The sequence below is a fragment of the Micropterus salmoides genome, unplaced genomic scaffold, assembly GCF_014851395.1.
Source record: "Micropterus salmoides isolate LMB-PRFRI ecotype aquatic unplaced genomic scaffold, ASM1485139v1 Ms_hic_scaffold_23, whole genome shotgun sequence".
NCBI lineage: Eukaryota > Metazoa > Chordata > Actinopteri > Centrarchiformes > Centrarchidae > Micropterus > Micropterus salmoides.
This window is the reverse complement of record NW_024041484.1, coordinates 14,594,472-14,617,041: the sequence shown is the minus strand read 5'-3', so window position 1 is coordinate 14,617,041 and position 22,570 is coordinate 14,594,472. Positions and strand designations below refer to the sequence as shown.

Below are 22,570 nucleotides of genomic sequence, written 5' to 3'. Positions count from 1 at the left end.
GCCTCCAACAGGCTTGCTCAAGAAGGCTGTAAAACTAGGTTAACTTAAGGTAGGCTCTGCTGACTTAGAGGGTCCACACACACATACCCAATGTGTACCCAATTTAGATGTGTCAGTGGGTTTCAAACCCATTAACACAGCTTTGTAAACATATTACTTAATTTCTCTTTTTTTATATTTATAACGTAGTGTTTGCTTCTTGCTCCACAGGGAACGCTGTACCTGCTTGTCAGATTATTTTGCACACATGTCCTGTGGGTTATATTCAGAGGTAGTCAGTCCTAGCCAAATACTCGCCAACCTTTTTTATTCTTTTAATTGAAAAAATACCACGTGGCTCTGACATGCGCGCGCCTCTGTCTGCATCCTTGACGTTGGAAAAGTTGCGCATGAGAAAGTGAGAGACACTTCTAGAGAGAAAGATTATGGTGAGAGAGAGGAGGAGGACGAGGGAGGTAGGTTGAGTCATCAGCCTTCCGTCCAATCGCAGCCCCTCTGCCTGTTGCTTTGGTAACGTGATGTCAGTGCAGCCTCTGGCGACTCCTCTGAGGTTAGTGAGCTTCAGCACAGAGGTGTGTGTGTCTGCATTATTGTGCCTCTCTCTTGAAGTTGTCACAAAAAACAACCCGTAAATAGACTTTGAAAAGTATAAGGTCAGAGGTCAGGTTTCAGTGTTCATCAGTTCATCAGTAGGATGTCCTAACTTGTGTGTGTGTGTGGATATATGTGCATCCTTTTGGGTCTGTGTTTGTATTTGTCTGTGTACTTTCCTCAGAAAGTGTGTCTGTTTTTTTTCTATGTGTATTTTGAGTCTATAAGTTTAAATAGCTCTTTGAGTGCACATTTATGTTTTTTCTGTACGTGTTAGTGCATCAATTGCCTTTTCATGTGCAGACTTCTGTATGTAAGCGTGTGTGGGCTTGTGTGTTCAGACGTCAAGGATTTCTATTCAAACTGATCATTATAATCAACTGTTGCTGAACTTTTTTTTCTCTCTCTCTGAGAAATCAACCGGAATTTGCAATAACTCCTTTTACTGGCTGGATCAGTGTTTGTTGCCTGGCAACATCGGTTTATTGAGCACTCTCCATCAGAAAGTCATGGGATCTGCTCAGGCTTTGTTGAACATAGCAAGCACTGCTGCTTATGGGAAACACAATCAGTGGTTTTGGCATTGAAGGGTTACTCTGTTCTGTGTTCGTGGAGTGAGTTTCATTTATGTTCTGGTCTTGAAAAAGAAAGTGGGATGGGAGATATTAGTCAGATAAACGATGCCCTTATCCAGAGTGACTTACAACTGTAGGAAAATCTTCACTTCCTATATTTCCAGCATCACAAATCATCATCATGAAATGCTTATGTTAAATAGATTTTATTTAATATATAGTACAGTTTAGAGCTTACTGAATAAGCACTCAGTTAACATGTGCTGGACTCATGCAACAAATAAGAGAGTAATAATAATAATAAAAAGAAGAAGAAGAAGAATACAAGACAGTTTCTGGTCTACATTTCACAACAAAACCCAAACTGAGATCAATGTGTTGCCACTCTGCATGTATTTTCCTTTCTGGACCCATTGCAGTTAATTTAAAGTGTTGAAAGAGTTACAGGCGTATGTACCAATTACACTAGGAACACATGGGAGTGGGACTTTTTGACTGATACTACAAATACTATTGAGTCAAAGGAATGCAGTGGGAACAGTGCTTGAAAAAAGGAAAAAATGTTCCTCCTCTCACACTATTATCTGTCTTACTGATGAATGTTTGACATTTGTCGATATAAACTATAATTATGTGTTAGTGAGGGAGATAGAGAGAAAGAGAACACAAGTGACATTTCTAAGTGTGAAAGCTATAATCTCTGCACTGAGTATGTGCATTTGTGTGCAAGAAAGCAGAAAGGAGAGAGAGACAATAGAAAGAGAGACTTGATAAGGCTTTGAATTTGTTCAGATAAACAGTAATCTTGTTGTCCACAGTTCAAATACAAAACAAAGAGACATTTAAGACGTTTAGGCACAAAACATAAACATAAAGGGGCAGTTTCCCAGACAGTGTTTAAATTAGGCCAAGACTAGGCCTTAATCTAGAATAGTTAATCACTGCTCAATAAATGGCTTTCTGAAACGCAGACTAATTAGAGATTAAGAACACCTGGACTATGAAGTCTGGAACTAAAGTAAACAAGATTAATTTAAAACCACCTGTGCTAGTCTGAATTAGCTGGATTGAGGTTGCCTATAAAACATGGAATTGACCCAGAAATCCTAAAACATAAGGAACTGCAGAAGTAAGTTCAAGGAAAACAATGGCAGCAGAAAAGAGACTGTGATCAAAAAACTTCAGTGAGCATGAGAAAACTCTTTTAAAGACAATAGTATCAAGACACCTGGTCATTGAAGACAAACAGCACACATCTGCTGTGGAATCAAAGAAAAGGAATGCATGTAAATCCATCTGTAATGAATTTAATGCAAATGAACAAACATCAACAAGAACAATACAACAGCTTCAGGTAAGAATTGTCAACTTTTATTGCCTTGATAGCTGTATTTTATCATTATCTTGTGTTATCAATGGATTGACACTACAGTACTATATCCAATACAGGTTTTGTGGAAGAATATAAAAATCAACCTTAAAAAAACTGCTGCAGAAGCCAGAAGAGAGGTTTAAGACTGGTGGAGGACCTGCAAATAAAGCTACTGATCAGTTGGATGACTTACTGACAGGAATAATGGAGAACCAGCAACCTTTGGAGAACATACCAGATGACCATCTAGACAGTTCAGATGAGGGATCACACACACATACTACAATGGGTATATTTTGGCATTTCTTACACTCCTTTCAAACTTGTTTTCATTCAATTAGTTAAATTTCACATTTAATGTGCATTTATTTGATTATATATGAACTGAACTGTTCTTGTTTCAAGGAGAAAGTCAAAGGGACATAACTGAAGCACTGCAAGGTAATTTACCCTCTACATCCTCAGAAGCTAGGGTGGCAGTATCTGCCAGTACTGGTCACCAAAACAAGAGTCACAATCCACGAAAAGCTGGCTATTGACTTTCATAAACACAAGTTGAAGTACCTTAAGGAGGAGCATGAAATGAAAATGAAGATCCTCAAAGTAGAACTGGAAATGCAGATGAAGGAGAGAGATGCAACTGTCTCAAATATCACAACAACGCATGAATCTGAAATAAAAATTGTCTTATTAAATCATTTTGGATGTTTTGCATGTTTAATATACCAGACAAATACACTTACTTTTAAAATACAGTAATTTGCTCATTACATGTGAAAATGTATCAGATCCCAGCAGAAGTGTGAAAAGGTAATGTCAAAAATGACTAAAAGTGGCACAATGCAAAAGCATCTTTGTAGACAAGTCCTTCTGCGTGGCCTGTTCTAAATGGTGGTACATCTAGATGGTCATCCTCCAGTATCGGGATCTGGGCATCCATGCTGTTTCAGGTAGTTGTGAACGACTGTTGCAATGATAACAGTGCAGCATCTTTTTGGTTGGAATCGAAGGCACTGAAAGCGACTCTTCCAAACATGCACTCTAGTTCCCCTAGTGCGCCTATGAGCCTGGTTGTAGCGCCTTTGCTCAGTAGTTGTTGGGTGCAAGTATGGTGTAAACAGAATTCTTCTGAGCATATCCACTGTCTCCAAGCAATATTCCCTTGTGATCTCCTTTCCTTTCACACAACTGAGAACACAGATGAGTTAAGATCTGGGAATCATGAGTTGCACCTTTCCAATGTGCAACAATGTTTGAAAACTGTAACTGGGGAGTGCATACACCACATTTATAGAAAACCAGTTCTTGCGGTTACTGTATTCCTCAGCAAGTCATTTTGATTTTCTTAATAAATTAATCACAAACAAAATTGATTCATTTAACAGTTGATTGATTGCAGCTCTAGAAACAATCCTTTATTGCACAGGAGAACTTTTTTTTTTTTAGCAACTTTGCCGTGTATTCAGAGTCACTTAATACCCCAAGAAAAATATTGTTCTTGGTGATTTCTTGTGGTTTTCGCCTGGCTGCAGTGATGTACAAGTGTGCTCCAGGGTGTGTCAGTACACTGTGTCCTCACTGATGCTGGGTGTTCTCATAGAGGGCCATCACTTGGTGAGCACAATGTTATTACCAGCAGGAACGATGCCTAAACTACAAAAATAACACTCCAGCTTTAATAAACCAGAATTATCTTGTAGGTGTGAACTTTATATTAAGAGCTAGTGCTCACACATTCTCAAAAACACACACGCACACACCATCCTTCATGCCTTGTTTTCCTGTCCACAACTCTACTTCTTTTGTTGTCTCTCAACTCAGACAGTGAAAGAATGACAAACACACACATACTCTCATGCACGCTCACGCACAACCATTTGATCTCGCTCGCTCTATTATTGATAGCCACGCTTGGTTGAAATGGAAAGGGTTTCCAGCTCATAACATTATTAAAAATCTATTCATTCTCTTTCATCCCCTCTTCCTATCGTCTTGTGCTCTTCCTGTCCTCCCTCTTGTCCTTCTTCCTCCCTCCATCATTCTCTCTCCACCTGGGCCACCTGACTCCATTACATCAATTAATCTGTTCCTTTGATTACAATGTCTGTGCTCTGTTGATGACCTTTCTCTCTGTGTGTGTGTCCTTCCTGCAGCACACACTCTTTCTGTTTTTGGTCTGTTGTGTGTGTGTTTGTGTCTGTTAATGTGTACCCTTCATTCCTTTGGTGTTCTTCTTTTCTCCGCTCTCTTACTTTGTTGCTCTTTTCCCTTTTGTGTTTATTGTATCTGCTTCATGCTCCCATTATTAAAGCATACTGCTGTCTAGTGAGTGTGTGTGTGTGTGGGGGGGGGGGGAGACGGCAAAGAACAAAATGACCTCCTCACTGGTGGCCTTATTTTCAGTGTCCCCTCTGTACCCAGAGACTTAGCCATTGTGCCAGTTTAATGAATTGACTCTGTGTGTGTGTGTGTGTGTGTGTGTGTGTGTGTGTTTGTGTGGGCTTGTTTTACTATATTTGTGGGGTCCAGAAACTGGGATTCTACTATATTTGGGTCTGACAGCTGTGTGTGGACCAAAATGCTGGATACCACAAATTTTAGGGGTTAGATTGAGGGTTAAAGTTAGGCGTGTAGTTGTGATGGTTAAGGTTAGGGTAAGTGGCTAGGGAATGCTTTATGTCAATGACGGGTCCCCACGCAGTGCCACAGGGCTGTGTGGATGTGTTCCTATATATTTAGCCTCGACTCCAGGGTCTTGCTAAGTGAACCATCACCACCGGCTCTGCTCTCTGGTCATTTAACACAAGCTGACCTCCTGTGCCAACTCGGCACAACAGACACACAGACACACACACACACACACACACACACACACAATGTGTGAACACACACAGCCACCCATTTATAGAATTGCACAGTCATCAGACTCTGTTTCAAACAAGTGCAACTTGAAAATCATAGATAAATATTGCCTGACCTCTCTCCTTCTTCCACCATCCTTCTCTCTTTCTTCACAGTCTGTCAGACACTTGACACTCTTGCTGCTCCATTTAGCAAAGGACCAGCAAGCTGGTCACCTTTCCCTGTCTCTTTCAGTCTCTCTGTTCAGTTATAGTAAGCTTTTGTGTCAAGATTATGCAGCCCCGGTTCTTAAAATTCTGTTTAATAGCTGCATGTGTTATGTTCACTGGTAATGTTTTCTCCTCACGTGCTTCATTCAGTCATAGTGTGGGAAAGTGGTTGGGGTGAAAGGTGGAGTACAAAGCAGTAGACAGATGGAGACAAGGGTTTGCACCTTGCATCTGTCGTGTGTTTTGATGACATAAAGCACACTTTCTATTGCTACACGTATGATGATTCTAATATAGTTACACTATATATCTTATGTTTGCAGTTTTTCGCCATTAGTTTCAAGCATGTTCTGAGACTACAAATGCAGTGATCACAATTTAAAATGCATTCAGTTAAGGGTTTTGTTACTTACTACTTACTTACTGATATTGAGAGAAGAGAGATGAGAGAAAGGTCATCAACAGACGTTGATTTGACGCTGGTTGTACATATACCATTCACTCTGTCTCATAGACCATAAAACATGGATGTAGACTCTGTGACATCACCCATAGGTTTCTGAGGAGCCGTTGTGAAGCTCAATCTGGGCGACTCCTGCTGTCGTCTCTGACTCCAATTAATCTAAAAATTGGCGCTATAAGAGTTGACGCTAAGGAAGCCTGGTTGCTGAAACCACCTAACGGCTGGACTCATAGCGGCCAGCCTTTAATTATGCTTAACCTCCATGCAGTTGTCATGACGGGGAAAATTTGATATAAAGACCAAAACTGCTTTTTATAATAGGATGTAAACATTTATTTCTGTTATAAAGTTGGGAGAAGGGGGTCTATGGGGACTGACTAACTTTTAGAGCCAGCCTCAATTTGCTGTTTGATTAACTACAGTTTTTGCCCCTCTCGCGTGCCTTCATTTTGCATGTTGCTGCTTGGTCTTTCTATGGGTGTTTGGCATTTTTTTGTTTGTTTCCTCTGTCTTCCTACCCTTCCATCTTTGTTTCTGTCATCCTGTAGTTCGTTGACCCCTCGTTGATTACACATTCTTTCTTCCGATCGTTCACATTTCGCATCCCTCCTTCTCTTATCCCTCTATCTTGTTAGTGTAATAACCAATTAACTCTGTCTCTTGGTTGCTTAAATGTATTTCCTCATTAATTCATTTCCTGTTGAAAGCACACTCCACTGTGATTGGCAGCTCACATTAATTGCACCTCAGACTGTGAATGTACAAGATAGTCTGACACAGGGACAAACATGCACACACAAACTCATGAGCACACACATACACGCACGTACACGCACACACACTCTTTCAATTGCATGCCTGCAAGGTCATGCGTATTCTTGTATACACACTTGTATGCAAAGTGAACACACATTGAGAAATGCTTGCTAGCTGTGCACACACATTATGAGAAAAAATTTCTATTACAACACACACACACACACACACACACACACACAGGGATCAGTGTGATGGTTTTAATTAGATTTGGCCTATCAGCCTCCAACTCAGAGAGGGAAAGAAGGCAGATTACTGCTGCCCTCCATAATGGCCTTTCAACACTATCTGAGATTATAGTGGAGGGAGACGACTTCAAGGTCACAAGCACTATTGAGCAGAGGAGACGTGTGTTAGAGGCTGTTTAAATAGCCGAACAAAACAAATCACCTGTAGAATATCAACATGGACAGTCACATTTGCTTTTGGCACAAATTAAATGGTAGTGAATTTGCATCCTTACATGAAAAAAGTCTTCATGTGTGACAAAATGGCATATCTGGAATTCCTACATATCCACAGAAGAATATTCATTATTAAAAACCAATGCAGTTCTTTGGTTGTCCGTGCCTGTTAGTCAGTAGATTTTCAGCTAAACAAACTTCTATGTACAGGACTGATTACTGGCTGATTACAGCCACGATTCAGCATCACAACTGATTTACACACACACAGTCCAAACATACCCTGAGACACACACCCTCAGACAAAACACGACAGAGCCTTTTCCTTACAATATACAGACCGATCCCCATGAGTACATACAGCTCATAGTTTAGTCTTAGCAGTGATCCATAATTCATCACCTAATAGTGTTTTACAAGCATAATTGAGTGAGCTGTGTTCTTTTCAGCCTATAGCTATGAGCTTAGATGAAATACGTCTGAACATTTAACATACCATTGTGTGTTATTTTAACTCTTTAGCAACAAATGATGAATACTTTACATTTTTGCTGACCATTTTCGCCACCATATTGCTATGCAGTGTATTTCTTGTGTATTTTTTCCTACTTCTCCAGGCAGACACAAATTTTATATAGATTTTACTGTTCTAAAAAACATTTAATACATTTAGTTGGTTAAGGATTTAGTATTCGCCATCAGAATAATACCTGGCTCCAGATCATGACATAGAGAAAAGAGCAAAACATATCCTTGATAAGTATAAATAAATTAAAACATTTTGTGATTTTTTTTTTTCACTTCAAAAAAGAGTTTGGTTGGTCGCAAGCCAAACATGTTTTAGTTGGTTTGCAGTTCTGCTGGGAAAATAAGGACTGACTATAAAACCCTAGCCAGCTCTTACATGGCAAGGTGTGAGGTATAGAATTTAGGAAAAAGGGAGCACTGGTATTGAATTGGTATTTGGAGATACCTGAGTTGAGGTATCGAAATCGGTAAAGGGATGAAAATCTGTGCCTGCTTACCTGAAGCGAAGTACTGTATCTGTGATTTTTAGAGTGGACATTTAGACTGATGGCATAGTCTTTTAATATACGGCTGAGGTCTGGCAATAAAACACTAAATGTATCCAAATATATCTATCGTCAACCAACAAAACAGGTGACCTCCCCTTTCACTCTGCTCTCTGTTGTCCTCCCACTTAAACTGTCCCTTACTCTTCCCCTTCCCCCCAGCAACCAGACCTAAAAATGACTAGCCCATAAACTAATCTCTTTCATAATAAAGCTGTTTTGCCACCTGCCTCCATTAAAATAATTATTCTGCCCTGTGTATTTATTACGTACATGATGATGTGCATGTGTGAGTGGTTGGGTATTAGTGCACACTGTATATGGTGTATGTATGCGTGAGGATGTGTGAGGAAAGGTGGGTTTGTGTGCAGGCGTGTGAGTTTATATGTGTCTTGTGTATTGTGAGCACCGTGGAGGCTTTCCCTATGTGGCTGTACAAAGCACGCTGGGAGGAAAAACGCTGAGTCTTTGATGCTAATATGAAGTGTCATATCTTCCCTCGCAGTGTGTGTGTGTGTGTGTGTGTGTGTGTGTGTGTGTGTGTGTGTGTGTGTATATATTTGTTGTGTGTGGGGGTGAATACAGTATGTGTGCACTGAGAACTTATGCAATTGCAGTTCCTTTTTGCATTACCATGCTGACTAAAACGCTGATGGACGTGCAGCCCTAAGCTGACACTAGCAATCACTCTGCCGCCGTGTGTGTGTGTGTGTGTGTGGGAAACACACACTAATTCTTGGCTTAATGTTTTGTGACTGAGAGTGCTGTGTTGTAGGCAGAGGTTGGACGCACATATACCCGTGCACACACACACACTGTCTAAGAATAGTCAGTTCTGAGGCTCAGAAGGCCAGTTACTGTAAAAGGATTTTCATAAGTTGAGTTCTGAAGGCAGAGCTGATCTGTACAGAAGGCCCTCTTCTACTCCTCCAGCCTGAGAGTCGAGAGAGATATAGTCTCTCACACTGGGACGTTAATCGTCTCATCAATGTTCTTTCTTCTAACAGCTGGTATTAAAGTTTTCCTCTCCATTTATGGTCTACTATTGCTGTTACAACCAGTACTTCTAAAGGAATTACTATTTAAACTGAAAATATTACCGCAACAGCGGTGTCTATGACTACCAATGTGGATACTAATGCTATTTACATAGTTCTACTACTCCTACTGGTATTATTATTACTACAATATTAAAACTGTTATCAAAGTGTACAGTCTTCATATCAGAGAGAAGTGAGTGTAGCATTAGGAATCTTACTTTTCCCAGAGTTTTCAGATTTATCACAAGTTCATCATCGACCTTAGAAATACTGATTTGACAATACCTGACATAAAATGCTATATGAAAATGCCACAGTAGATAGTGCAACTCCCATGAAATTTTAGTTAGCACATATATACTTATCTTTATTATTATTATGTAAATCCAGTGTGTATAAATACTTTCACTACTCTCTCTCGATTTGAGACGTGATAGAAAGCCATCAACTATGCACTTGACAAAAATACAAAAGATGGATACATAGACCATGGATACAAAGGTAGAGAGTGCAATACAAAAAAGGCAATAATACTGGAAAGATCATGCGGGGTATCCACAGGTGTCGTACATTGTTTTCTTCATGCTTCCATGTCGTTGCCATGACACTATCAGCATGTGCTAATAATGTTTGCAATGGAGATAGAGGCACTTTGGGATTCAAAGCCCCGGTCACAGTAGCAGAGATGTTTCCCTTCCTCTAGCCGTAGAGTGCATGTGCACTGTATCTGCCACATCCTCCACTATCAGTACTGTAAATACTATAAAAACATTGTAAGCTCTATCTTCTACTTCTTCCTCTGCTCCCTCACCGTCCTCATCTTCCTCCTGTTCATTCCACTTACCTTTATCCTCTCTTGAACGTATCTATTAAACTCTATATTATATTATCTATTTGTATTTTATGTTAAGGTTTATTTCCCTGTACTTAATGCACCTCTCTCTCTGTCTCTCTCTCTCTGCAGCCATCGGTGTCCAGATGACTCTGGAGTTGATTGAGTCCAGATTCTGGGCCATCGCAGCACAGGTTGGTACATACAGGACAGGCTCAATGTGATGCAGTGTTCTCCACTGTAACAGTTCTTGCAAATTTTTGTGAATTTCTCCAGTAGTTCATTAACACTTACGGAGACAGATCGTCACCCCGTGGATCTAAGGAGTTTGATAATCATGACACTGACAAAAAGATGAATAAAAGCACTTCACTCTTGAATATAATTATGAGACTTCTTGCTATGTTTTCAGCTATATGCAACGTTTCGCTTTCGAAACAGCGACATTTAGTGGATGTAACTATCTGAAAAAAAGAATGATGAATGTCAGGTATCACTGCTCTCTGTTTGGTAATTAAACCCTGTGATTATTGCATTATTGCCTCAGTTATACTATTTTGTTTGTATTTTTAAGGTTATAAACTTGTTTAAAACAAGTTGATTGTGGTACTATACTGGCACTAATGGGAAAAGTTTTATGTATTTACGGTTCTAGCAATTATATTGAACAATGCTTGTGGAGTACAAACAACACAGTCATGCTGTTCTTCAGTTACTGAAGAATAATACCATCCCCCACCGCCACCCTCCCAAATAATGAGTCAGATTTAATTCTTGTCGGACCACTCTCATACTGTTTATTTTTCATGTCAGATTAAAGGATTACTTTAAAGTGCTCTAATTTCAGATTTCAGACTTGTAGGTTTGATTTTAACCAGTGTCAATGGGTGTGTTCCTGATTTGACTTTAAAATGTCACATTTACATTGTGTGCATTAACCGAACACTAAATCCCTGTAATGGAATATGTGTTCAATAGAAGACATGGCTATTGATGAATACACTGTCCACGTCAGAGATTTAACTCATGGTCCTATATTCACGAATATCTCTGTAAATCACCAGGCCATTTTGACACCAGTTATTACTCTATGACAAGAAGTCAAGGATTAACACAGGTCCTTTTTCTGCTCCATTAGCTGGCAATTACAGCATTTACTCTTTGTTTAATTCAAAGCTTAATGCAGTGCTTCCCATATCACTGCACCCACCTTAAAAGGAGTGCTTACCCTGCCTAAAATATAATTTTGAAGGATTAAATGTCATCATTAGAATTGTTTTCAGCAGATATTTTTTTGCGCTGCTCAGAGAATTTCACCACAGCTAGTTTCAGTGGGGGATCTAAGTGTCCTTTGACTTCCTCCACATCTTCAAGAAAAAATTTTAGTCAGGAAAACTTGCCTAATTTGGCGTAACACCTTTGCTGTAGCAGGTGTTTGATAGCTTGGCCGTTCCCCTCCTCTGCTCCCATGGCTGTAAATGACAGCAGTTAAAAAAGCATTAAGGCTGTGGGCTAGCCATTAAATGATGGATAGCCACCACAGCTAGGCTCAGCAGCAAATGTGTGTGTGTATGTGTAGGTGTTTATGTATTTTATTTATTATTTATTTGTGGAGCTGTGAAGAGAGTACTGTATATGTCTGTTAATGTTAATGTGTGTTACGTCGACAGTGACCATATGCATGACCATCTGTGCACAAGAGTGTTGTTACGTCCATATTCATCAACTAAGAAGTCATTATCATAATTTGTAGCAGCCTTGTTATCCACTAGATTTATGCTAAATAGGAAGTCATTCCCATTTCAATTTACTGTGCGCGCTTTCAACACTTCTCCAGCCTAAATTCTTAATTTTCTCTCCTCTCCTTCCCGCCTCCTTCTCAATTCTTCCACCATTCCCTTTCTTTTCCTCAGTGTCTGTCCTCCCCACCTTTTGTCATCTCCTATACTTTCTCCTTCTTTCCTCATCTCCTCTCCTCAACTTCCCTCTTCTCCTCAGATAGATTATAGGTTGCATAATCGTCTTATCTTCCTGTCATGTGCTCACTTTTGAACATCTTCATTTCATAGGGTTTGTGTGTGCGTGCACTCACGGTATGTTCTTGTTTTGTAGACCGTCTATGTACATGTGTGTCCATCCATGCCTGGATGTTCATGTGTATGTGTGCGCAAAATCCTCTTTGCGGTCTATTTTAAGTGTTCAGCTCCCTGGGGGGCGGGTGAAGATGCTGTACCATCTGTAAATCCCAAATGAAATTGGAAGTACAATAACCTCTCGCATGGCAGCCACCATCTACCTAAAAAGATGGTGACATGTTGGCTGTAAGTGTTAAGAGAAAGAAAATATCTTGAATTACATTCAGTCTTTGGATCTTAATCCATCTTGCCTATGCATTGTATAGCTGTAAAGATGTTACAAGCATTTTATTTCATTTTAGTATTTATATATTGTGTTTATGCAATAGTAATTATTCATGCATGTATTAAAAATTATTGATTTTCCCCATTGTTTAAACTACTCCATCGTTAGGTGTTTGTGAGAGACATTTTAACCACAATTAACTAATTATTGCTTTTCTAATCTCTCTTTCTAAAGTGCCAACAATGTCAAATTAGCTTCATCTTTATGTGTTTGAATAGAAATGATCATTGCAAGGAACTCTGTACAAAGTCTTCAGATTATAGGGGAAGAGTTACATAAGTGAGGGAACTCCCATCTGACCTTATAGCTACAGTATAAGGTCGGCTACTTTAAAATAACATGTTATTAGTTGATGAATATTTAATGAGTCAGGGTAGGAATAAAGTATGAGCTGCCGATGTTAATGGGAAAATGTTCTGACATCACAGCGCTCTCTGCTTTGTCTGCCGTCTGTGTGTGTGTGTGGGGGTGTGTGTATCCGTGGTGTTTAAAAGAGAGACAGTGAAATTGAAAGAAACAAGTATAAATACAAGGGAATGCTGCATCGCCTTGCTCCACTGATGTTATGTTCCCACAATGGTTTGATCTGTAAATTCTATAAAGATACATCACATTAAAATATAGTGTGAATACTACAGTGTAAGGACCCATACGTCTTTCACAGTCCATTGCTGCTATATTTTGCCTGACAGCAAGTGGTGATGCAGTGAAAGGCTTTGAGGTGATAGTAATGAGAATCAAAAGATGATAGATTTTTTGCCATTCACATCTTGGCATGCTCTTTATCTCATGACAAGCCCCTGCTTTTTTTCCCCTCCCCATATAATCCCATATTTGCTACTTGCATATTGACATCAGAACGGAAGAAAGCCTCTTGGATGAGAGGCAAAACCTCTTCCAGTAAATCTAAATACTTGCATACTGTTTCTTCATACTGTGTTTGTGATAGTGCTGCAGTTATTTTATGGTTTATAAAGAATGTCTTCAGAAATGGAGCAGCGTTCTTCAAAATGTATTTATGTGATTTGATCATTTGTAAAATCTGTAGTGTGTTGCTTACCTTGAGTTCAAGTGTGTATATGAGCTGACAGCAGAATCATCAGTAGCAGTGTGAAACAGTTCGATTGACGTTCAGGGAATGAGAGTGATAATTGATGCTTTCACCATCACCTTGACTCTCCCTGGAGCTCCCAGACGAGACATATTTACCAGCACGGGATCCGGGGGAACAGCCTCTTAAATGCTGCCCAGATTTAGAAAGCTGTCTCTGAGGTAAAGGAGCTGCATGAGACACAAACTGGTTGCTTGTAATGGAGATAACATACATTAAAACAAAGCAAGTGTTCAGGGCAGCTAGCTGAGAGGAACAAATTGTCAGTTTTAATATTAATTCCTTAGCCGCAAGATTGCAAATAATGAGGATGGCTGATCAGCCCATCTTGTGATCCAACACGTTTTGTTTTTGCTGGTCTGTGTCCCCAGAGAAACCATCAGGGTAAAAATTGTACACAGGAAATATCATAATGTAATTTTTCCATGAAATGTACCATGCACATTCATGCTCCCCTGAGAATGAACCTTTTCCACTTCATTAGCAATGGTGCAAACAAATAATAATCTAACGTATTATTAAAGTTTTCTAGGAAATTTCCAAATGAATCCTCTCACCAAGATAATACACAAAGATAATCACAAAGATAACTAATCATGACAAAATTGTATTTATTGTTCCAATTTCTGCAAAAAGATGCAGGAATAGTATGTTGTTTGTTAAGTCCAATACACATAGTGACCTTTAGGTTTCACAAGAAGGTCTTAAGACTTCTTTGGTTAGACTTGATGTAATATGCAGAAATAGATGATATAGTTTCCTTCAAACGTTCTCTCTCATCAAGCCATGCTATTTACTAACAGCATGTGGGGAAGGAGCATCATTTCTGTCAGGCCGCTCACTGAATTGTAGTTTATTTCAGGATGCAGCGATGGGAAGCACAGAGAAAGACTGACACTTTTCTGTAATAGGATTGAAAAGTGTGATAGATTGTCTCATTTACGGTTTGACACGCTCTATATAGCTCTGTATATAGATTCCAATGACATATTGTCCATAGACACCAATCCACACATACTGTAAGGCATGAGATGTGACCATAAAGTCGTGAGCAGAGCTATTGACATTTTGACTCATGACTTCCACTGATGGAGGAAATTGTTAGGAGGTGAAATGTACTGACAGTGTTTATAGAGGGCTTTTTGTCTATCTGCAAAGGCTTAGACATAGTAGATACATCCTATTATTATGGAAGAAGCAGCAAACACCAAGTGCAAGTTTAGCATTTTTCATTTTCCTACTTTGATTTAAATGTTCACTGATTTGTTAAATGTCTTTCCTGCTTGAAAACCATAAAGAAATTGAAAACAAATCAGACAAACAATGTATAAACTGCATATATATACATATATATATATATATATATATATATATATATATATATATATATATATATATACATATGCAGTCTTTCATCCATTCTTGAAACATGTGCATGTAATGAATGGCTTTGTCAACAGCAACAGTACCAGTACCAGCAACAGAGTGAGACAGTCTAGTCAGTGCATTGACTTACACATCATTAACTGAAGTAATGTTTCTCTCTCCACTTCTCTCTTTTTATTCTCTCTTTGTTCTCCTTTTTGTGTCCTCTCAGCCAAATGACACAGATGTAAGTATGCATAATTTCCCCTCTCCTCATTTGCCAAAACATCACTCTTGTTTTTGTACAGAACCAAATTTAACATCTTCAGCACCTGCTGAGCTCTGTGAAGTCAGCTTCACACCAGTTAAAACAGACCCCCCCCCGCACAAACACAGTCACACACAGACACAGACATGCAGAAATTAAAATGAAACATGCACAAACTTGCAAACAAGACACTCATGAGCCTTTTCACAGGTAGAAAAGTCATATCACACACAAATTAATGCCTTTTCACCAACACAGACACTTTTTTTTTCCCATACTCACATGTACACATGCACTTGTCTACGATGACATACGCTCAAGCCTATAACAGACAGAGCATGTGTTCAAATCATTCACTCACATACACAACCTCCTGTAAACACATGTACTCAACAGATGACACATATCACACTTCCAGTCATTTTCACCTTTATTTCTTCAGTGAAATCCTTCTTCTATTTTTTAATGGTGCAACACATTGCAAACGTTTTCTTTTCTTTCATCCTGTCTGTCCTCTAGTGCTCTAATATAGAGGGGACTTGTCCTCTACGGTGTGACAGCTTTGTAAGTATATCTTGCTGTTTGTCTGATATGTAGTGAATATAAATTCTCAAGCCAGCATGAATTGATGTTATCTTTTGTTACTGAATGGAGCAACAAAAGTAAAGAAAGTTGACTCATGTAGCTGTAATTATGAGTCACTTCATAAATTGTGGTTTGAACTATCTGAATAATTGTGCTTATTTTTATCTTTGTCAGCGGTTTGACACAGCTCTTTCCTTATGTAAGTAATTGCTTTCTCTGTCTCGTTCTCTCATCTCAGGATATCGAGTGCTACGTGATTGACAATAATGGCTTTGTCCTAATTTCCAAACAGCGCAATGATGTAAGTTCACACAAACACGCACACACACGCAGACACAAAGAACATGTGCTTTCTAGACTCTCTAGTCTTTGACTTGATTGTTTAAGAGCTCTTGTGCCTGTCAATACTCATTACATTCCAAGAAAAGAAACTCACAGATTAAAAAAAGTGTTGTGCCTATTTTTTTAGAAATACATTTATAAATCTCACAATCACTTACATTTTCCTTGTGATTCAGTCCCACCTCTCATTCTGTGAACCGCTGTTAACTAGTCTGTCTGTGGCCTGGACACCGTGTCCAACAGACAAACTAGGTATGACTCAAAACCACATGATATTTTTGCATTTCCCATTGCCTTGCATAAGCGTGCTTGGTGGTTAATGTTTAGATGGACTTCCATGACCTTTCGGTCCATATAAAACTTTTAAAAAAAAACATTTAAATACTTGTTTTTTACCCAATATTAGTAGTAAAATGAGTCAGTACTCATGAATCACAACAACTATATTAGCTTATATGCGCATGGGACAACAATTCCCAGCCCACAATTTTGCAACACAACAACACCTAAACAAATCAGCAATGTCACTTAATACTTAATACTTTACCCTAGCAGTGATAGTTTATAGTGAGTTTTTATACTCTTGTCTCTATTTAGTACATTTTTTAAACATCCACATAAAGTTCCAGAGCAGGAAGAAGCACTAAACCAATCTGATAAAAATCTTTGTGTGCTGTTGTAATTTCATTCATTTGAGCAGACAAAAGTTCATAAACTAGGAATATCTTTTCAACAGACAAACCTATAATAATATTGATTATGGCCATTCACTTTAATAAAAATACCGACTCCTACAATATGCCCATATGTGTTTTTAAGGTTTGAGTGAAATTATGTTGAAGGAATAGTTAGACAGTTTGAGAAAATACGCTTATTCACTTCTTTATGCTAAGGTAAGCTAACGAGCAGCTGCTAGCCAGTGCTTCATTTTCATTTTCAGAGTTTTTTGATGAATGAGTAGTTTGATGAATAATAATCCTAATCATTCATTTCACAGTGAGGTGAAAAGTCGAAAGGATAAACACCAAGGAAGGGAGCAGATGTTCCCTCTGTCAGTTTATCATAATATGAATGTATAATGTTCAGCCACTTCACACAGTGTTTTGTTTTTTGTTTTTGCCCTTTCTCTTTTCTGCAAGGCGGGAAGATTCTTTGGGGAGATTGATGGATCAGTGATGACCACACTAATCAGAATGGGCATGTTCAAAAGGTAATGTTTGGTTGTCATTGCCTGAATGGTAAACAGGATAGTTGTCTGTCTGTCTGTTAGCAAAGCACAGAGGGTTACCTAGTCCTGGAAGGGCCTGCAAGAGTTAAAGCATGTTCAACTTCATGTAAACCTCTCTAAATCTCAAAGGCAAGAAGCTGCAGATGCCCCCACATTGCAACATTAAGTGCATCCCGGTGTCTCATGCTCATAACACTGTGCATTTGAAACTGCCCCATGCATTTGATTAGATGGCAACGACATGTTGTATCACAGACAGAGAGGATTGCTGTTGAGTCTTAACCAGGAGGTTGGCTTGTTTTCCGCTTTTTGGTTCTTATACACCTAAGCCATGCATTAGTATGCATCTGAAGCCCATAGCCTGGAGGGCGTGCTTTACTGTCATTATAGCGACTCAGAAGCTTTGTTTTTATTGCTATAAATTGGTAGAGTCTTTGCCCCCGTGTTGTAAGCGCTGCTCTATGTGCCGAGTGTAACTAATTCATCCGTCTTTGTATTTGTGGTATAGTTATCCCTGCTGCTTCTCCCCTTTGCTCCCCTTTGAGCTTCTTTGGCTGCTCTGAAATTTTCTCCCTCTTACTTTTTTGCCCGTCTTTTATGTTTGAAATCTCATGAGTGATGTGCTATTTTTAAACAGCTAAAAGATTTTGTCATGCTTCATTTGACACAAGATGTTACATAACTGGCTTTGAGCATGCATGAACTTCACTAGCTGTGTGTGTGTGTGTGTGTTTTGTGTATGTTTGCACTGTGTATGTGCATGCATCTGCAAATTTGTGTATATTCATGTTCTTGTGCCTCTACCTGCATAAGGATCAAATATTCACAGTGTAGGAAAGCAAGAAAAAGTCAAAACACTAGGTCAATCCTTAAAAAGTAAAGTAATTCCAGCACTGATATGATTTTCTCGTAGGTTTCTTTCTTTTCTAAGTTAAGTTAGGGATCAGGGTTTCTACAAAGGTTAAGCTCAACTATACAATGCTGTGTGTAGAAGAGGGTAAGGGAATCAATGTAAGCCAGTGAAATATTGCCTGAAGAGCAACACAAAGTGTGTGTGTGTGTGTGTGTGTGTGTGTGTGTGTGTGTGTGTGTGTGTGTGTGTGTGTGTGTGTGTGTTTCTTCAGGGTGTCCTTGTTTGACTACCAGGCCATGTGTAAGATGAGCTCCCACTCTGTCAGCAGCAGCCGTCCACTTCTCAGTGTATGTACACTATACTCACTATGTATACAATATTATCACCATAATGGTCCAATAAATTCTGCTGTAACTATGATATATCTATCTCTTTAGCCGTTTTATGGTTTGGCTTCAGCCTTCAAGTGGTTCCTCTCCAACTTCTTGCTGTAAGTGTTGCAAGGGGCAACCAGAATGTCAGTATGTCCAAAATAAGTTTTTTTTGTTTTTGTTCAAGTTTGCTATTATATATCAACACACAAAATCACTACAGTTTGACATTTTGAGAACCATGTTTATTTGATTTCTTGCGAGTTGGATGAGAAGATCAATACCACTAACATGTCCGTCCCATGCTACCGTCAACACTCAGTTAGCTTAGCACAAAAACTGCAAACAGGGGGACACAGCTAGCCTGACTCTGTCCCAAACTAAGATAATCCCCCCACCTGCATCTCTAAAGTTCACTAATTAAACACATTACGAAGAATGAACAACTCGCTGTTTTACAAGTGGACAATTTTGGCTTGTGGCGGTAACTATCTCTAGTCTGCACTCCAGGAAGTCATTTTGTCCTGAAATAGTAGTACAGCAACCCCCCAGAAAAAACAACACGTAGTTTTTACAGTCTTTAAATGTTTTTAATGGATTAAACAAACAACATGTTAATTAGTGAGCTTTAGAGAGACAAGTAGGCAAATTCTGTTCCCGTTTCCAGTCTTCATGCTAAACTAAGCTAACTGGCTGCTGCCATATTTACTTAACAGACGTGAGAGTGGTCTTAATCTTCTCATTTAACTCTTGTTATCAACCCAGTTTGGCTTTTTATTTAGAAAAACTGCTTCAGCTTTTACTGTAATGACTTGGTAAGGCTTGGGAAGTCACTTGATACATCCAGCACTTCATTAAAAAGAACAGGCTGGTTATCCAGTTAAGAAAGAAAAAAAACTGCTACCAAAGCTACCAATTACTGCTGAATAACTTGAGGACCCATTTTAATATCCCCATGACACAACTTTGGGTCCTAGCCCAGTTTTGGAAAGCTGCATGCAATCTGCTTTGGTCTTTAATGATGGCCGCCTAATTGACTGTCTCTCCCTGTCCACTCTCCTCTTCTCTCTTCCACGCAAGGTTTCTCCTGGAGTTTAATATCTGTGGTTTCTGGCACACTGAGCATTTTGCTGAGGGTGAGCTCCACAAGAGAAAACGTGGCCAGTTAAGGTCAAACTCCATCCATCTCAAGGACAAATGTCCCTCTATATGTGCTCAGAAATGTCCAGCAATATTTATAAAGCATGTATATTCTGTAAATCATTATAACCTTCAGAGCAGTTCTTGATTTCTTCAATATTTGCATTATAAACCACTTATAAATAATGTAATTATTATCTGTCTATTCATTTAAGTCAATTCTAATGGCATACCAATCCTTATTTAAATATTAACATAAATGTAGGAAGTCTGGGCTAATAGTGCTCACCTTCAATCCTTCTTTCACTCCAAACAACATTTTGTTTACACTACATCACTCTGTTCTACCAGTCACCGCAAAAGAGCTACAGTAATGACACACATTATGGCAGTTCAATTGTGTGCCACATTGATCACCGGTCTAGAGGCCATTATGGATTATCAACATCGTGTCCTCTGATCTTCTCACCTCTCATCTGCCTCTGTCTCTTCATCGATCACATATTCTCCCTCCTCGGTACTCCACCTGTCAATCATCCACACTTCCTCGTACTCCACGTCATCTTCATCATCATCACCATCCCTTCATTCAGCCAAGGCATCTTTCAGCGTGTGTGAGTATCTGTCTTGTAGTGTTTTTGAAGAAAATCTGTGTCCTGTAAAACTTGGTAGTACTCTTCAAACAAAATTAAATTTGGCGTGTCTGATTGTGTAAGTCGATTTCAGTTGGAACAGGGGGCAACTGGCAAGTTCTTTAAAACAAGAACTAAGCAAAGAGTTACGCTTAAACTACTGTAATTCTGAGGAAGTCAGACAGAAAACATAGCTCACATCCAAACATGAAATTTTCCAGCTCTGCCACAGGCTCTTATATCTGCTTTAAAACCCATCATTTTACCTGGATGCAGACACCAAATTGAATTTTGTTTGGCGTACACAGCAACCTAGAGTACCTCTTGTCATGGTAAAACAGTAGAAAGACCAAAAAATGGTGAAAACAATTAAATAGTATCCTGTGTTCTCATGTCACATACTCAAAGCCTGTCAGTCAACCAACAAAACGTCACACATGCAATCTTACACACACTTGTTCACATTGCCAACCTTGAGACGTGACTCATATCTATTTCCCCATTAGCATCAGCTCATAAGAAAAAAGGAGACATCCTGCAGCCGTGTGACACCGAGTATCCCAGCTTCGTCTACGAGCCGTCAGTCAAAGAGACCAACAGCATTATTAAGTGTGGACGCTGCCAGAAGTAAGCACACATTCACACTCAAAACTGCAGTGCAGTCCTCCCTAGACCAGTCATATTAAATCGTCCTTCCAAAATCCATTTTCCACAGCTTTGCTCTGCTTTGCATACTGAGAGCAGTGCGTGTTTATACCAGAGTATCAGGAAGGGGGGAAATAACTAGAAAGGGATGGAATTAGATCAGGGTGCCAAAGGTTGCATAGAGACAGATGTGCTTGTGGAGAGTGAGAGAGAGACTGGAAAACTGAGAGAAGGTATTAAGACAGGTAAATGAAAAAAACAGTGGGAGGCAAAGGGAGGAAAGCATCACAGCATGTGTTTGAAAGTGAGAAACAGGGAGAGAAACACTGTAGTTCTGCAGTTACGATATTATTTCAGCCAGTTTGTGATCATAGGTTGAGTGTTAACGCCCTCATGAGGCCAAAATGGGTATAACGCAGCACAAACTCTGCTTGCAGGGCAAGATTCTTAGAAGTGTTTAGCTCACTTTATTTCCCAGTACGACCAACTCACGCAGTCAAGTAAATCAGATTTTAGACATATTTGGATTTATTATTATTTTGAAAAATAATGCACATATTAAAGCTAATAAAGTAATTAAGTATGAATGCCGTACATCACATAAGATGTTTTCTTTCTCTGTGCTTTTGTTTGTGTGCACATTTTAACACTTTTTATATGTACGTGTTTGTGTGTGGCAGGATGTTTGTGGTGCAACAGATACCAGAGAGTAACCTGTTGATGTTGGTGGTGCAGGCAGACTGTGACTGCTCCAGACAATACCCACCCATCACCATGGAGCCTAAGGAAGTAAAATATATCCTTTGGTATTTTGGTATTTGTGGAATATGCTGGTTCATCTGAAGAAATCATCCCACCTTAACACACCTACTAAATTAGATGTGTTCTTGTTTTGATTTTTATTAGCAGAAGAAAATGTAGGACAGAGCTCTGCCACATTTTTATCTTTACAAGTACATTATAATGAACCAAGATGTACCTATAAACATCATCAGTTGCAACAAGAACAGGATATCTTACCAGCTTCCCAACAGTGAACACTACAATTGTTTTTTGATTAAGCTTTTCCCCTTGCACTAGGCATCCCCTATTCACTTAACATTCCAGGCACACAACAGGGATGTGATTTGTGAAAATGTGTCATTTTCACTGCAAAACTTTTGTATTAACATTTCAATGTGAATTCAAGAGAAACCTCTCTTTTCCCCGTTGTTGCTCCTTGACCCCGCTGTACATAATGACTCAGTGAAGTGTGACAGGATGAGGTCCCAGAAGATTCGCCGACGCCCCGAGTCCTGCCACGCCTACCATCCCCAGGTCAGCTTATCATTGGTTCACCCCAAGAATGACTTTGGCTTTATCCACTGTCTCC

At 39.3% G+C, this 22,570-nt stretch overlaps 1 protein-coding gene and 1 long non-coding RNA gene across 6 annotated transcripts in view; both read left to right on the top strand.

The window, feature by feature from the left end:
- cacna2d4a (calcium channel, voltage-dependent, alpha 2/delta subunit 4a) overlaps window positions 1–22,570 on the top strand; it is a 92,735-nt gene that overhangs the window by 67,851 nt on the left and 2,314 nt on the right. For 4 of the 5 annotated variants that reach the window (XM_038738398.1, XM_038738400.1, XM_038738397.1 and 1 more), the window contains 12 exons: window positions 10,370–10,431; window positions 15,367–15,381; window positions 15,922–15,966; window positions 16,226–16,288; window positions 17,469–17,539; window positions 18,682–18,757; window positions 18,848–18,900; window positions 19,862–19,917; window positions 20,515–20,535; window positions 21,060–21,180; window positions 21,879–21,994; window positions 22,433–22,515. In XM_038738398.1, the coding sequence (XP_038594326.1) occupies window positions 10,370–10,431; window positions 15,367–15,381; window positions 15,922–15,966; window positions 16,226–16,288; window positions 17,469–17,539; window positions 18,682–18,757; window positions 18,848–18,900; window positions 19,862–19,917; window positions 20,515–20,535; window positions 21,060–21,180; window positions 21,879–21,994; window positions 22,433–22,515 (782 nt within the window). The remainder of the gene's footprint in view (window positions 1–10,369; window positions 10,432–15,366; window positions 15,382–15,921; window positions 15,967–16,225; window positions 16,289–17,468; window positions 17,540–18,681; window positions 18,758–18,847; window positions 18,901–19,861; window positions 19,918–20,514; window positions 20,536–21,059; window positions 21,181–21,878; window positions 21,995–22,432; window positions 22,516–22,570) is intronic. The other variant, XM_038738401.1, reaches the window with a different exon arrangement.
- Window positions 2,271–3,236, top strand: LOC119917953. The gene is made up of 3 exons (XR_005447371.1): window positions 2,271–2,520; window positions 2,616–2,827; window positions 2,944–3,236. It is a non-coding gene; the product is annotated as an uncharacterized LOC119917953 (long non-coding RNA).